Genomic DNA, 17,521 nt, shown 5'->3' on the forward strand with positions numbered 1-17,521 from the left:
TCTTTCTTAATTTATGAGATCTTTTTTTTAAAAACCATTTTTTTAAAATATTGAATTATTTAATTCAACTAATATTTATTTAGACGAAGACATTAACATGTTTGTTTAATATTGAGTACCCTAAATTTTAAAATAAAAGATAGAAAAAGAATCAAACATATTTTTTGAAGAAAAAAAAAACAAACGAAAAAAACAATACTTAACAAACATACGTGTTAAAAAACAGAACATAACAAAGTAACAAACAAAATAAAACAACACTTAACAAATTTAATATTTTCACTCGAGTAATTAAGGAAAGGGAAAGCAGAGAACTCCCAACTCCTAAATCTTTCCTTTATCTTCCTGCCTCTCTCTCAGCCCCAATCATCATCCATGGCTATGGCTGATGGGGTTTCAATTTTGTCATCAAATATTCATCTTCTTCTACTTCTGATAAGCCTTTCCTGGTATTGTACCTTTGTTAAGTGTTCAAATTCAACCACCATATATGATGAATTAAGGGCAAAGGGTCTTCCCGTAGGGCTTCTACCCAAGGGAATAACCCGCTACGAGATCAACGGTAGTAGTGGAGAATTCCAGGTTTGGATGGAAGAACCGTGCAATGCAAAGTTTGAAAACGAGGTTCACTATGATCCCAACATTAAGGGTACCCTAGATTATGGTAAGATCGGGGAGTTATCTGGTATGACTGCTCAAGAACTCTTCCTATGGTTTCCTGTTAAGGGCATTCGTGTTGATCTACCTAGTTCTGGTCTCATTCACTTCGATGTTGGTGTTGCTGATAAACAATTCTCTTTGTCCCTCTTTGAAGATCCTCCTGTTTGTAACCCTCAGGTTTTTCATTTTTCTCACTTTTGGGTATCTAAAGTTCATGGTTTTTTAGATGGGTATATCAAATTCGTGTTTTTTAATATCTGGGTATGTTAAAATTGTGATTTTTTTGAATTGGGTACTTGTAATTCATGAATTGTGATAACCGGGTATCTTAAAATTGTGTTTTTTTACTTGAATTTCTTGATTTTTGTGAATTGGGTGTCTTAAAAATGTGAAATTTATGGTTGGTACATGAAATTTAGGGTTTTTCATGCCAAAAATGTAAAATCTGTTATATTAGTCCATGTTATAATACATGAATGATAGAAATTTAAATTATGTATCTATGTGGTTTTTTTCCTGATGATTGGAGTGAAGTTTCACGGTATGATCTCATGTAAACAAGTCATGGACTTTGTCAGTTGTTACTAGCTAATTCTAGTGGCTTATAACTTTGCTATTTGAATATGCATTGGTTCTGACTTAAAAGAGAGTTGAATGTAATAAGATTTATGTTTGGATTTTTTAATTAATTTGGTGTTTGATTTATTCAGGTTAATGCTGATAATGATATGCTGAGGGCAATTTGGTAGACGATAAGGATGTCGGCGCATTTCAAATAGATCAATCAACTTAGCTGTGCTTGTGGTTGGTCTTGTGATGGTGTTTCTGTACAGTCACGGTCTTTTTCTTTTTCTGCTTGGATTGGAATCAATCTCCTCTGTCAAGGGACAAAGGATGACAATTTTGGTGGTCAACAACGATGGCCTATATGCTTTTGGCAAAATCTGTGCTAGTCAGGGATGTTGGATAAGGTTGGTTTTGCAAATGATGTTCTATATAGTAGTAAGGTTTTGTAATTTGTATTTCGGTATTGTCATTTCTACACACAAGTTTTTCAGACTTGTTTTGTGTAGATTCCTCTATTTTAATAAAATTTAGCATAATGTGTTGATGGTTTTGTACTGTAACTAATTTTGATTCCCTACACTTTGTTCTTTTATGTAAGATAGTCCGTTTTGCCTATATTTTTCCGAGTTTTTCCGAGTGTGTTGTTGGTTCAACTCAGTGGGGCAGTTTTCTCTAATAATTTGTGTTAGGTACTGTTTAAAATTTGTTTGTTGTTCCATTTTGTATTCTATTATCTGCATTATGTTCTGTCATGGTCCTACACAGAACAAGATTTTTGTGTAGATTGAACCTGGAAATTTTTGTAGTTGGCAAATACAGTACCAATGATTATGGATAACAGGACAAAGGATTTGTCTTAACATGTTATGAGGTTTATAAGTGTGAAGTATCTACCAACTTCACTGAAAACTAACCTCAGTCAAAAAAGCTACCATTTTTTAGTGTGTCTGAATATTACAATTCCTAAAAACTTATTGAGTAAAATTTTTCTTTTTTTGGTTGTTCAAATTATTTGACATTTTGTAGTGTAGTATAGGTTAGAACAAGGTTTTCAATTTTATTTAATTAAGTTATAAGTGCAAATTCTAATACCTAAATTGTGAATGATGCTAACTTCTGCATGAGCTGTGGGGGCCATGAATTGTGACATTGCTACACGCCTTAATCCAACTGTAATCAATTTGAGTCCAATATTTTGGCATCCAAGATTTTTTTTGTCCAACTTAGCTCAAATGATCAGATCTATGCTTAATAGTAGTATCTTTTCGGCCAAAACGCGTAATGATAACACATTGAAAATTCATTGAACTAAATGGTGTGTGGGACCCTCAAATGTTGTTTGAATGGTATTAATGTTATGCAAAGAAAAATTAAAAGATGTGCAATGTTTTTCTAATGTAGTAACTAAGATATTAGCTGCTACTACTTATATTGGATTGCAGATATCATTGATAAATTAATGCTACTTTTGTTTATCATGTTTCTATATTTTTTCTAAAATGTAATGAAATATTGAGTTGGTTAGCTTCTAGCTTCCACTAAGCAATATAATTCATTCGACCCTTTTTAGGGTGTATTCAAACTATTCATTCAACTTAAAATGTATAGACAACATCAAGTTACGAAAGAATAAAAAAACTACTATAGTAGATATAAACCCGTGCAATCTACAAGCTAATTTAAGAAATTAAAATAAATTACTTTTACAGAATTAATGAGGCTTTATATTTACTCGTAAGATAAGTAAGATGTCATTATAGTTATTAAGTATTTTTTGTGATGATTAAGAATGAGTATTTGTGAAATTGATTATGTAAACAATATTGTAAAAAAAACTTACTAGTACTTATTATGTGTTTGATAGTTATAAAGAAAAAAAAAATAAAAAGATTCTAAATCAAGGAGTAGCAATATTAAGAATTTGCGTATAAGACTGAAATCGAGAGGATTCTAGTTTGTCTCTTAACTCTCAACTGAATTCAATTTGATAGATACACATTTTTGTTACTGCCCTAATGTTTAATGAGCCAATAACATTTTTTTTTGCAGATTCATAAATTTTTAAATGCTCTTCTCATTTTTAGTGGTGTCTTCCACACTTTTAAAATTCTAAAAATGTTTTTCAATAAGAATACATCTCCGGACGTATCTAAAATCTCATCAACAAATAAAAACGTTGTAAGTTAAACACTTCTATTTTACTTTTAAAAAAATTAAAAAATATATCTCCAAAATTCATAAATATATCTTCGGCCAAACACAATGATCTAATAATTTTAGGAACTAGAGATGATATAAGAAGAATCGGAGAAACACTAATTGTAATGATCAAGATGGATTTTTGATGTTTTTTCTTGTATAAGATGGATTTTTAATTGTAATTAACTTATTTGAATGATTACTTAGATATATTTTTTTTCTTTTGTGTCAATTTGAAATTGTGGTTTTCAATTCCAATTAGTGTTTGTTCTGATTATCTATTGGTGTTGATAATTGTTGCCAATTTATTTGTTAAAGAAACACCAGAATGAAAATCAAAATTATGCAGAAGGGTGATATAGATTCCGGAGATCTATATCCAAATAAAGATTTTAGATAAAATAAGAGTTTCTCCCTTACAAAATGTTAAAATGTGTGTATAAAATGTGCGTTCAGAGATACATCTCCGAATTCTAAAGATATTTTTGACTTTTTACGGTGGTGTTAAAGCTCGTATAAGGGTGGAAAGAGCCTCCCAATGTACAGTTTTTCTCTTTAATAACTTCATTTTCTTCAAGGGCGTGTGTGATAGTTTTCAGCCTCAAAAACATTGTAATGGCCATGCCGTTTAGAGTACTCATTCCAATTCCAACCATATCAAACAAATACATCAAATACCTCAAATAAATAATGCTTGATGTCTATTCTATCTGGTGAGAAGCTGACTTGTAGATAAATCAGTGGGCCTACAGCTATCAATTTACAACATGCTAATATGCTACCCTGTCCATGATAATGAATTGAAGTGTTCATCAAGCGCAATCATGTCTCGACTAATGGAGTGTTATAAAGGACCTTGCTAATATATTTTTGTCAGAATAATAGAAAAGAACTCAACGAACGTCTTCCTCTTTCCTTAGTAAACAAACTATACTTTACTGTGTAGTAACACTCTTAGCAAGATTCCGAGGCTGGTCGACGTTAAATCCCCTTAGTACAGTGAGATGATATGCCAGTAACTGCAACAGAAAGAAATATTATGTTGAAATATATATACTACTCACAAATCTTTTGAAGAATGCAAAGGAAGAAGCTAGCCTATTATTTTAGATTACAAGGAAATAGAACTGCAAAACTTGCACATGTGGAACTAGAGTAGATACTGATATTTATTTTCAAAATGAGAAAATACAAAGCAGCTCATGGAATAATAATCAATAGATGCACTAGAAAAATAGTTAAGAATATGTTATTACAAAGACAGATTAATAATAAAATGGTTGACACTATATTGAAACATTATCCCTTTGTTTAGTGGTACTAATGTTAGGAAAAAATAAAGCAGACTAAAAGGTTAAAAAGATACCTGTAATGGAACTACATTAATAACAGGTTGAAGACAGTCCTCAACCTGTGGAACTTCAATTGTCCTACAAGATTTACCAGGGCATACAGAAGCAGCATCCCCTTTTGAACACACAACTATCAGACGACCTCTACGGGCATGAAGTTGCTGAATAACAGACTGCTGTTTGCTGCCAAGTGTAAAAGATAAGGATGTCAATGTCAATGTGAAACTCCTAATTTCAGGTCTTAGAGCTACTCAACAGTTAATACAACCAACCTGAAGCAAGCATCGCGTGTAGCTATAACAACAATCGGGAGACTTTCATCGACCAATGCCAAAGGACCGTGCTTCATTTCGCCTGCTAGTATCCCTTCACTATGCATAAGCGCCACTTCCTTTACTTTCAATGCTCCCTCCAGAGCAGTTGCATAGTTGTATCCTCTCCCAAAGACAAGAAGAGACTGCTCAGCAATCAATAGATTTGCTAGATCCTTCATCTCTTGATCAAGCTCCAGCACCTCTCTGACTTTGTCTACAATTCAACATTTTAATTAGATTACTTCTACAACTTCTCCTGAGCTACTTCATGTTGCACTTGCTAGTTTCTACAGTATTTTGAAGGATTTATCATACAAAAACTAGTTTGATTAAAATGAAAGTTGTCTACGATTCCCGAAGTTCTAATTTTTTTAAATATTTTTTTATTATAGAATGTTTAGGATGCAAACTAACTCCTTCAAAGCAAAGCTCAAGGCACGCAACAAACCTTTGCGAGAGCGTTGTTCTCACAAACTTTTTAGTAGATGCTGTTCGATTGTATCAATTGTGACAACAGCAGCAGCAAACAAAACAATTTTCCACTAGTCAGGGTCGACTATATGAATCAAACAAAAACGTAATGCCCTGATATGAATCATTATTTGTTTTATTAATGGTTCGCCTTATAGTTTTCCTTAACCCCCTCTACCTACTTAATAAAAATATATTTCATTCTATCTACCCTTACTCATTCTTACTGGAATTTTCATGGGTCTACTCCATGCATGTCTATCTAAGAAAAGTCACAATATTCTACAATCTTTTCTACAATGAGGCAATGAGCTACCTCTACTTTTTCTCTAAATCCCTTATTCACTACAATATTTTCATCTCAACGACACTAGTCTTCATTTCTTGTAACTTCTAACAACCCAAAATTTAGTTTCATACCCGATTGCAAATCTTATAGTTGAGCGGTAAAATTTTCCTTTGAGCTCAAGTGGGCACTTTTTAATCCCAATTTTTACACTCAAACCATTCCTTCATTTACACTCTACCTCCCTGTCATTTTTGTATGATTGACTCGAGCAACTTAAAACATTGGATTTGTGGTATGGAATTTGCATGTTCTTCGATTTTTACTCCTTAACTAGTATTTGTGCACTTCTTGCTAAGTTTACATTTTACATCCTTTGCATTATTTAGGTGGAAACCATGTTTCTAAGCATGTCTCCAAAAATATTTTCATTTATTTGCAAAAACCAATTTGTGGTACAATTTTTAGTATATGTTTGATAAAAATATACTAATATCTAATAATCAGTTTTCATAAAATGACAATAACTCAGTTATGCTCAACCAACAGAAACTCACTTGGCAGGTCATAAAGACTATCTATGATAGCTTCTCTTCTTGCTTTATTGGAAATAGTATCGCCTCCTATTGCAAGAGACAGCATGGCCATCACTACTATTTGGCTTGTGTATGCCTATAGTAGTTGTAAGTGTGTGAGTAGGCCATTGGTTAAATCAACAATAGGACAATATTAAAAAAAATGAAGAAAACGACATCCTTTAATTTCAACACTTACCTTGGTACTAGCCACACCAATCTCAGCACCTGCATTTATATGAACACCGCAGTGTGTGTTTCTTGCTATTGCACTACCAACAGTATTTGTTACCCCAACACATAATGCACCATTGTCTAAAGCATATTGCAGTGCAAGTAAAGTATCTGCAGTTTCGCCAGATTGACTAACAAAAACGGCTGTATCTTCTCGGTATATTGGTCCCTCCCGATCCAATAAATCACTAGCAATTTCCATAGTAACAGGAATACCTATAATGCAATGTATAGAAAAAAAACAGTTTAACAGCATAATTTAAATATGCAAAACTTACAAAATAAATAAATAAATGAAGTCATACAGCACTGACCAGAAAGTTCTTCAAAGATTGGTCTAGCTGCCAAAGCAGCATTATAACTTGTTCCACAACCAATGAAAACTATTCTTCTACTTCGCCTGATAGTTTTTAGGTGATCCTTCAGTCCACCTAACAGAACAGACTTGGATTTGCTAGATCCCCCACGTATAAGCCTCCCCCTCATTGTGGTTGTTAGTGACTCTGGTTGCTCATGAATTTCCTTTTGCATATAATGCTCATAATGTCCTTTATTTATTTGCTCAACCTCCATTTCAAGAACAGATAATGCACGTCGCACTGAAGAAGCTCTGGAGAAAGAAGTGACTGGTTTTCCCATGTCACTCTCATATTTCAAAATAGAAACCCCGCCATCCTGAAACAACCATTTTCAAATCAGAACAATAGTTTATTTCAAATTGACGTGATTATGACCGGCACATAGATCCATCAACCAAATGACCAGCACATAGATCCATCAACCAAATGCAACATACAGTAACTGTGAATGATATAAGCAATCATCTCATCATGCCAGAAAGGGAGGAGTGTGAGGGAAAGATGAAGTGAATCACTAAGAAATCATGAAATCAATCTTCACAAAAAATACATCATTCTTATGGAAATATTTGTGAGAGTTAGGTTAGTATACATTTCAGTGATGTGAGGTGTTCCAACAGACATAAAAACACATTAACTTGCAAGCGCGTTATTGAAAAGGGAGGCTGCTGTATCTACCTTGATATGCACAACTTCACCATCTTCAATAACTAGCACTTTCTTGGTATGCTCAACCACAGCATTGGCATCACTGGACAAAAACAATTCCTTGGGCTTTCCATCTTTTGATAGGAATTTGTTTTCCTCAAAGGCGGAGCCATTCTCCTTATTTTCTGCCAATTCCTGAAATTAGAGCACTAATTAGTTTAAACACTGTCAATCAGAAATTCACCATCCTCACTCAATTTATGCATTGATAGTGAAGAATAAATTAAAATTATAAAAGATGGTATTGTTAAATAATTGATGGAAAGCAAAGGAGGATGGCTCAAGTGGTGATTTACAGAATGATTTGTGGTTTAATAGATAACTTTCTTAACTTCCTTTCACTTGCTTCTGCCTTTTTCATCCATGCTCTATGCACTGCACTTGCAGCTGTTATGTTCAAAATACTTCTAATTATTTCCAATGTTTTATAGGAAACATTTTACAAATAAAGAAGCATTATTACTCAATACTCTTGATAGTTTGACTCCATGGCCATTCCTTCACATTGGCGTATAGTAGGATACAGGTCTTAGATAACTCTGGAATAAATTTAGCTAGGTCCTAGGACTGTTACTGGGAAAATTTTCTCATGTGATTTAAGCTGTGTTGGGTAGAGAGCAAAGAAGGCTCTTTTGCAGTAACCACGGTATGCTTATGGTTGTAGTCGTAGAGGAATGCCAATATTTGGAATTCTTAAGGATGCTTATTTTTCACGTTGCTTCTTTTGTGGGAAATTGGTCTTCTTAGGCTTATTACGGTGCTCAACTAATGGTTATTTTGGAGGGTTTTCTTTTTGTGACTTGGAAACATACTTGAGACTAGCAAGCATAGTTCATACGATTTTCTTTTCTTATCTTTCCTCTTTCGATCGAAAGACTCAAAAGATATCTTACTTTGCCCTCTGTTATGTACTTCTTTCTTTACTAACCAATATATGAAAAGCATGGTTGGGGGAGAAATTCAAAATATAGGCTCTCAATAGTAAGGTTTTATTTTGGATCGATCAGTTAAGCAATATAAAATAAAATTTATGATTATTAAACATAATATCTGTCAGCATATACTGGAAGAGTGGTAGCATTTCAACAATTGGCCCACTTTCATGCGTCATAAGTCATAACACTGAATGCCAAAAAAAAATCAATATTCCTCAAAAGGTGTTTAGGCTGTCTAACTAGAAGCATCATAAATGAAGTCTACTGAAACAGGTAAAACCAAATTAGGTTGATCCAAGAAACTCAACCACTAAATTGGAAGTAACTTACTTTAACACCTAGGAGCAGTGGGCTACCACGCTTGCATGCAATCAATTCATTAGGATAATATGAACTTTTGAATATAAGTGCATAGGCTCCTTCAAGATGCCTCATAACTTCCAGCACAACTTGACAGAAGGTAACAACCTGACCACCTAAGACAATTGCATCAAATGTAAAACTCAAACATAAGAAAAAACAAAGGAAAAAAAAGCTTAAACCATATTAATTCAAACTCAAAACATGCAAGCTTATCATATTATTGAGAATCAAACTGAATCATCATTTTAGAAACAAATTCATAAAAAATTGAGCCTAGCATTTCAGCACTATAAACGGCAATTTTGTCCGTCTCCGCCCTCAACCCATATCCTTCGCAAGTTCTATATAGAACTAACATTTACACCGACAGGGTCTTGAGAACTCAATCATGCTTTAGCAGTATTGTCAACTGCGGATGGCAGAAAAAAGGGGCTTGTTCAAATTGTATTACACTATATTTCTATAGCACCGCTGTTTGACTACACTTCGACCTAAAATACCATATCAGAAAGCAACAATGATTTGTTCAAATTTTGCAACAATATAACACTGTACCACTGATATTTGACAATGCTGCGTTTTAGTATTTGTTCAATTAAAAAAAGAAACATACAATACATAATCAATGTTGCTTTCAATATAAACTTCATGTAAATTCTGAAACAAAACTTTACCAGCAACTTCATTTGCTTTGTCATAAACAAACTTGGCAAGTATGGGAATGACTTCCGTATCAGTTTCGGATTTAAAGGTGAAGCCATGTCGGATCAAGGTTGCCTTCAAAACCTGAACAAGAACACACAAAAAAAACCTAAAATCCAAAACCAAATCATACTATTCAACAAGGAAAATGAAAAAAAAGAGTTCATGCAATGTAACTTAATGCTAGCATTAATATACCTCATAATTAGTGATAACACCATTGTGAACAACCATGAAATCATTATTAGGACCAGAAGTTTGGGGATGACTATTTCGCGGAGCAGGCTCACCGTGTGTGGCCCAACGCGTGTGCGCAATTCCAGCATGAGTACTGAAAGTTTCCTTCAAGTTCAGTTTAGTTTCATCAACCTCTGTTTCCATTCAATTTCACACACAATTGCATTTTCAAACATCAAAAATAAAAAAACAAGAAGAAAAAAGAAAGATCAAGAAGAAGAAGAAGAGGAATTAAGACCTAGGTAGACGGATTTAACGAGGGACTCGATGTTGCCTTCTTGGCGGAAGACAAGAGGAGGAGGTGAAGTGAAATCGGAATCGGAATCGGAATCGGATGAGCATTGAGGTTTTGGAGAAGAATCGATGGCGATTCCGGCGGAATCGTAACCGCGATACTCTAACCGCCTTAAACCGTTGAAGAGAACCTGCAAGATGTAACTTCTCTCTCTTTCCACGTTGTAATTCAGATACGCGAATATCCCACACATTTTTTCTTTAACTCTTCTCTTTCGCTCTTCTTCTTCTTTTAAATACTAGTATGATTTAAATCAACTCGCTCGCTCTCAGACTCGTACATATCATTTTTTTTTTATTTTCTATTTATAACAACAAAATTTAAAAAATTAATCACGAGTAATAATAATATTGCGCCTAATTTATTTGACTTTTGGTGTCACGCGATCAAATGAGAAACTTCCACCTCTGCTTCGTTCCTCTTTAATGAAGAAGGAAAAGGATTCTATTTTATTTCTTTCAATTTTAACTCATTTTTGCAATTTATGTGCTTGAGGGTATTTTTGTGATTGCATTTCGCATCAGACTTTCTGACGTGGCGGTTTCTGGTTGGTTAGATGCGGTCAAAGTTTGTAACCCCATACACTGATATTTTTACAGGTAATACTGGTTGGTTGGTTGGTTGGCGCCACTATCCATTGTTGTTTGCTTTAGCTTATTTAATTATTATAGAAATAAAAGATCATATCGTAAAAAACGTGGATTGTTCTTTGTTTTTCTCTTCTGGCGTTGCATGAATTGCAAAAGGACAGTTGTCTTATTGTTTTAATTTATCTATAAGTACATAAATTGAATATTATTATTTCGGTATAGTTTATCAATTTTCATCTTTATTTTATTATATAATTTATAGGTTTAATGATGATGCACAGTTTTTCATTGTCATCTAATAAAAATATATCATTTCGCCATGTCATATCAGTATTTTAAAATTTTCAGTTTGATTTGACGAGATGTATGATCGTCATCGGTTGACAGTGTAAAATAAATTTACACGGTGAGAATATCATTCCTTTTCTCATAATTTATTTAATAATTTTTATTGAGATTATTATTAATTTTTTTATAATTTTTTGTTATTAACTTTCACATGCTATATATATATATATATATATATATATATATATATATATATATATATATATATATATATATATATATATATATATATATATAAAGTAAATACTTTATTTTAATATAATCTATTTTTCTATCATTTTTACTTATTGTATGATTTATTTAACAACTTTTATTAAAATCACTATTAACTTTCTCATAATCTCCTATCATTAGCTTCCAGATACTATCTATAACAATATATAAAATAAATAATTTATTTTGATATATGTTATTTTTCTATCATTTGTATCCTTACTTTATTGTAAAATTTATTTAATAATTTATATTGAAATCGCTACTAACTTTTTCATAACTTTCTGATATTAACTTCCACATGCTATATTTAAAAAAATTATAATTAATTAAAAATACTATTTATATTTTCATTGACGCGCATTAAAAAAGAGGATAGACGAACACGCGAGTCCCCGTCTGGATGCTAATCGGGGATAAAAGTGTATTTTATTAATCTAAGAATAAAATTAATTTAACAAGTAAATAGAATATATGTATTTTTTAAATTATTAATATTCATAACTTTAAAAGAAATACAAATAAATACTATTGTTAGGAGTTGAGCCTTGGACAAAGAGCTTACACAGATCTAGTCCAATTAACAATTATCAATTGAACTACTCAACATACCCAAATAAATATAATTTTATCACAATGTGCTATGATAGTCTGGATTTAAGATTTTGAATACATGTTTGGAGACGTGGCTACTCATAAAAGTGTACATTCTCTAGTTACTATTATAAGCAATAAATATTTTTTTAGGTTTATTGAATAATTGATGTATTTAATAATAATGATTAGATATATTATGATTTTTTTTTAAATCTTATAATAATGACCGGAGGATATATTTTGAGAAAAATGTGTTTTAAGAAATATGCTTAACATGAATTTTCATACAATAATGGTGGAGCTTTTAGAAAGAACTTAAGTTATAGAGTTGTGAACGAGGGGATGTACAAAACCTAGAAATGAACATAAGACTTTGATAGCTGTGTTCCAAACAAAATGTGTGAATGAGATTCAGGTCTCCTCTTCCAACAAGACTCTAGAAACCAGAATTGAAGAGTTCACTTCTTTAGTGAAATAAATGGCAGTGAACAATCTCCAATTTCAGGATCTTGTCAAGTAAATGGCTGTGAACAGAATTGAAGAGTTCACTTCATTAGAGGATCTAGAAACCAGAATTGAAGAGTTCACTTCATTAGAGGATCTTGTCAAGTAAATGGCTGTGAACAATCTCCAATTTCAGCAACAAAAAGATTCTAGTATTTAGACTTTGCAAACACAAATTGGACAGTTTGTCACTCCAATGAATGTCATGCAGCAAGCCCAAGGATCGAACCAAATCCCTGCCTAAACATTTGTAAATCCAAAGGACCCTAATCTAATGATGACAGAGACAAAGAGAGAGAGAGATTTTAGATGTGTTCAGAAAAGTGGCGGTAAACATTCTGCTTTATAATGTGATTAAGCAGGTTCCAAAGTATGTAAAATTTCTGAAAGACTTATGCACAAGTAATAGGAGGTTGAAGGGCAATGAGAGAGTCAATTTGGGATGAAACATTTCAGCCATTATCCAGCCTAAACATTCACCTGAAAAATCTATTGTTTCAGCCCTCAATCAGGCCATACACCAAAAGTGCAAGGATCTAGGAACTTTTGTTATTCCATGTACCATTGGGGATAATATATTCGAAAATTGCATGCTTGATTTGGGAGCGGACATTAATGGTATGCCTACTTTTGTTTATAATAACCTTGATCTTGGTCCTTTGCAGCATAGTGGTTTAATCATTCAACTAACGAATAGAAGTAATGCTCGCCCTATTGGAGTAGTGGAAGATGTGCTTGTTCAAGTTAATGACTTGATTTTTCCTGCAGATTTTTACATTATGGACATGTATGAAGAAACAAATGCAAGCAGATTACCCATCATTTTAGGCAGACCGTTCATGAAAACGGCGAAAACAAAAATTGATGTTGACGATGGAACCATGCCCATGGAATTTGGTGACATTGTCGCAAAATTTAACATTTTCGATGCCATGAAACATCCCTTGGAGGAGAATTCCATTTTTCATATTGAATTGATCTCTGAGTTGGTTGGTGACACTTTTTCTGAATTGTTTTCAATTGACTTTCCATCTCTATCTGGTTTTGATGATATTTATTCATATGATAATTGTAATGACACTAACCTTTGTATTGTATGTGCTGAGATTGATGCTGCCTTGCAGGGTAACATTTTTCCTACAGGTGAAGTTGTCGATGGAGCTGTTTATGCAGTTGAAGCTCTCGACATCCTGGCTGCCCAAAACACCCTATCCATTGAGCAACCGCTTTCCTTGGAGCTGAAACAACTCCCTGAAAATCTGAAATATGCTTATTTAGAGAGTAATGAAAAACTCTCGGTTATAATTTTTTCTAACCTTGATTTCGATCAAGAAAATAAGCTTTTGTAGGTTTTTAGGAAGCATAAAAAGGAGATTGGGTGGACATTGACTGATATCCCAGACATTAGTCCCTCAATGTGTATACACATGATTTTACTTGAGGATGGTTCTAAAACAATGAGGCAGCCCCAAAGGAGGCTTAATCCTTTGATTCTCGATGTTGTGAATAAAGATATAACCAAACTCTTATAAGCAGGTATCATTTAAATGGGTCAGCCTAGTCCAGGTTGTACCTAAGAAACATGGACTTACAATTGTCAAAAATGAAAAAAATGAACTTGTTCCCACTAGAGTTCAAAATAGCTAGAGAGTTCGTATTGATTACAAGAGATTGAACCAGGCTACTAGAAAGGATCACTTCCCTTTGCCATTCATTTATCAAATGCTTGAACGACTAGTTGGTAAATCACACTATTGCTTTCTTGATGGTTTTTAAGTTACTTTCAGATTCATATTGCACCAAAAGATCAAGAAAATACCACTTTTACGTGCCCACTCGGTACATTTGATTACAGGAGGATGCCTTTTGGTCTTTGCAATGCTCCTGACACGTTTCAGAGATGTATGATTAGCATTTTTGTTGATTTTATTGAAAATTGCATGGAAGTGTTTATGGATGATTTCACTGTTTATGGTTCTTCATTTCATGCATGTTTTAACAGTTTAAATTTGGTTTTAGAGGGATGCATCGAAACTGACCTTGTTTTAAATTATGAAAAATGTCATTTTATGGTCGAACATGAAATTGTCCTGGGTCACATAATTTCTGAAAAAGGAATTTCAGTAGACCCTGCTAAGGTTGATGTTATTTCTACACTACTTTACCCATCTTGCATTCACGAGATTCGTTTTTTTCTTGATCATGCAGGTTTTTACAGGCGCTTCATAAAGGATTTCAGCAAGATAACTCTTCTGCTGTCAAACTTGTTGAAGAATGACGTCACTTTCAACTTCGATGACAATTGCAAAAAAGCATTTGACTTCTTGAAGAAAGCATTGACCTTCACTCCTATCTTCCAGCCTACTTACTGGACCCTCCATTTTGAGATTATGTTGATGCTTCTAACTACACTGTTGGGGCGGTTCTTGCACAAAGAGTTGACAAGGCTGCCCATGTTATTTATTATGCTTCTAGGACTTTAGATTCTGCACAGTCTAATTACACCACCACTGAAAAGGAACTTCTAGCTATTTTTTTTTACTCTTGATAAATTCATATCATATTTGCTAGGTTTCAAGGTTGTTGTTTTTACTGACCATGCAACTTCAAATTACTTGTTGAAGAAGCCAGAAGCAAAACCGAGATTGATTTGGTGGATGTTGTTGCTCCAAGAGTTTAATGTGGAGATTAAAGATATATAAAAATGGAGCTGAGAACTTGGTGGCAGATCATTTAAGCAGGATAGAGAGGGATGAAGATCCTTTTCCCATTCATGATGACTTTCTTGATGAACAACTTTTACTTTTGCATGGGGTTACTCCTTGGTTTGCTGATATTGTTAATTATCTTGTTGTTGGTGTTTTTCCTACAGGTGCATCTACGACACAAATTCACAAACTCAAGAGTGATGCCAAATATTATGTTTGGGATGATTCATATCTTCAGAAGTTTGGTAGTGATCAGGTAATTAGGAGATGTGTCCCCGACTATGAGATTGAATCTATTTTGCATCTTTCTCATGCTTCTCAAGTAGAGGGCATTTTGGTCCTCAAAGGACTGCAAGAAAAGTCTTAGACTCTGGTTTCTATTGGCCCACTATTTTTAAAGATGCCTATGAGACCTATCGAACTTGTAAAGAGTGCCAAATAGCGGGTACAACCATCACTCGTAAGAGTGAAATGCCTCAGTAACCTATGCTTTTATATGAGGTATTTGATGTATGGGGAATCGACTTCATGGGTCCCGTTTCTATATCATTTGGTTTTCTCTACATTTTGCTTGTTGTTGATTATGTTTCAAAGTGGGTGGAAGCTATCCCCACTAGGACTAATGATTCTAGAGTTGTTGTAGATTTTGTCAGATTCAATATTTTTTGCAGGTTGGAATTCCCCGAGCTATCATAAGTGACCAAGGCACTCATTTCTGTAACCACACCATGGAAGCTTTGCTCCAGAAGTATGGAGTTGTGCACAAATTCTCTACTGCATATCACCTACAAACTAATGGGTAAGTTGAGATCTCAAACAGGAAGATCAAACAAGTTTTAGAGAAAATGGTGCAACCAAACAGAAAGGACTGGATCCGCCATCTAGAAGACGCACTTTGGGCTCAAAGAACAGCTTTAAAGACACCAATAGGGATGTCTCTCTATCGAATTCTTTTTGGTAAGGCATGTCACCTTCTTGTAGAGATAGAACACCATGTTTATTGGGCGGTAAAAACTTGTAATTTGGAGATGCAACAAGCGGGTATTGAAAGAAAACTCCAATTACAACAGCTTGAAGAGCTTAGGCTAGAGGCTTATGAGAGCTCTAGGATTTATAAAGAGAAAACTAAGAACTTCCATGATAAGATGATTTCTATGAAGGAATTATCTGTGGGCCAATAGGTTTTACTATTTAACTCTCGCCTTAAGCTTATGGTTGGGAAACTTCGATCCAAGTGGATTGGCCATTTTGTTATTACTAATGTTTTCCCTCATGATGCAGTAGAAATAAAAAGTGTAGGTACTGACAAAATCTTTAAGGTCAATGGGCAACGCCTGAAGATATTTCATGAAAGTTCGATGCCTGAAGATGCACCCTTAGAAGAACTTTCCTTGAAAAAGTCCACCTACTTTGCAACTTGACCAGGGAGCACCTTTTCCTTTTCTCTCACTCTTATTTAATAGTTATGTACTTTCATTGAGGACAATGCATGTTTCAAGTGTTGAGGAGCGAACCATTTATTTGTTTTGTTTTCTTTATTTTTGGTTTTTGTTTGTTTCCTTAAATAAAATTTAAAAAAATTGTATGCTTTTTTCTTTGGTTTTTGAGTTACAATTATGAGTATTTTTCTTAGTTCTATTGACTAAAGTCTTGTGGTGTGATGTGGAAATTTTTTTATGCATTTTTATTATATTTTAATTGTTTGAATTATATTTTTTGATGATTTATTTTATGGCTGAGTGTTGGCGGAGTATGTATCATTGAGTTAGGGGTATAGAGGGATGATAGAAGTAAGTAGAATAATTTATAATAATTTTGATAATTAAAAATAATATTTTATTTATTTTTATTATATTAATTAGTGAAGATATAATAATTGGGCCAAATATGAGAAATTGAGAAAGTTATTGGGAGGAAGGAATATGAGATAATTAAGTTTGAGTCAAGTTGGTGATTTGGAAAAGTTTACCCTAAAAATAAAAAGTTAAGAGGAACCTAGGTTTAGGGAGATTTTCACAGTACGTGACATTTAAGAAAAATGAGCAAAGAGGCAATAGGAAAGGTGATTAAGGGAAGAGAGTGAAAGTTTCAATTCAGATTTTTTGAAAAGAATTCAGGTAAGGGTGGGAAATTATTTCAATAGTAATGGGTATGATAGAAGAGTAGAATGGAGGAACCTTTAATCTCCTTAGGGTTGAGTGTTTTGATTCATAATTTTAAATTTGGATGCTATGATGGTTGTTATATGATGAATTTCGTGTCCCTTATGTGCGTGTATTTTTTTGTTTTTATGATTGAACATAT

At 33.4% G+C, this 17,521-nt stretch overlaps 2 protein-coding genes across 2 annotated transcripts; one reads left to right on the top strand and one right to left on the bottom strand.

Moving 5' to 3' along the window:
- Nucleotides 1–230: 230 nt before the first annotated feature.
- LOC127126959 (uncharacterized) lies at nt 231–1,844 on the top strand. The gene is made up of 2 exons (XM_051056030.1): nt 231–837; nt 1,371–1,844. The coding sequence occupies exons 1-2, from the start codon at nt 376–378 to the stop codon at nt 1,407–1,409; spliced, it is 501 nt and encodes a 166-aa protein (XP_050911987.1). The 5' UTR covers nt 231–375; the 3' UTR covers nt 1,410–1,844.
- Nucleotides 1,845–4,036: 2,192 nt separating this feature from the next.
- Nucleotides 4,037–10,637, bottom strand: LOC127126960 (glutamine--fructose-6-phosphate aminotransferase [isomerizing] 1). The gene is made up of 11 exons (XM_051056031.1): nt 10,201–10,637; nt 9,924–10,096; nt 9,698–9,809; nt 8,991–9,136; nt 7,696–7,860; nt 6,973–7,333; nt 6,624–6,874; nt 6,407–6,521; nt 5,051–5,306; nt 4,793–4,961; nt 4,037–4,445 (listed from the first exon to the last, which is right to left on the bottom strand). Exons 1-11 carry the CDS (start codon nt 10,448–10,450, stop codon nt 4,362–4,364), a joined length of 2,082 nt encoding a protein of 693 aa, XP_050911988.1. The 5' UTR covers nt 10,451–10,637; the 3' UTR covers nt 4,037–4,361.
- Nucleotides 10,638–17,521: the final 6,884 nt, after the last annotated feature.

The sequence above is a fragment of the Lathyrus oleraceus genome, chromosome 3 (assembly GCF_024323335.1).
Source record: "Lathyrus oleraceus cultivar Zhongwan6 chromosome 3, CAAS_Psat_ZW6_1.0, whole genome shotgun sequence".
NCBI lineage: Eukaryota > Viridiplantae > Streptophyta > Magnoliopsida > Fabales > Fabaceae > Lathyrus > Lathyrus oleraceus.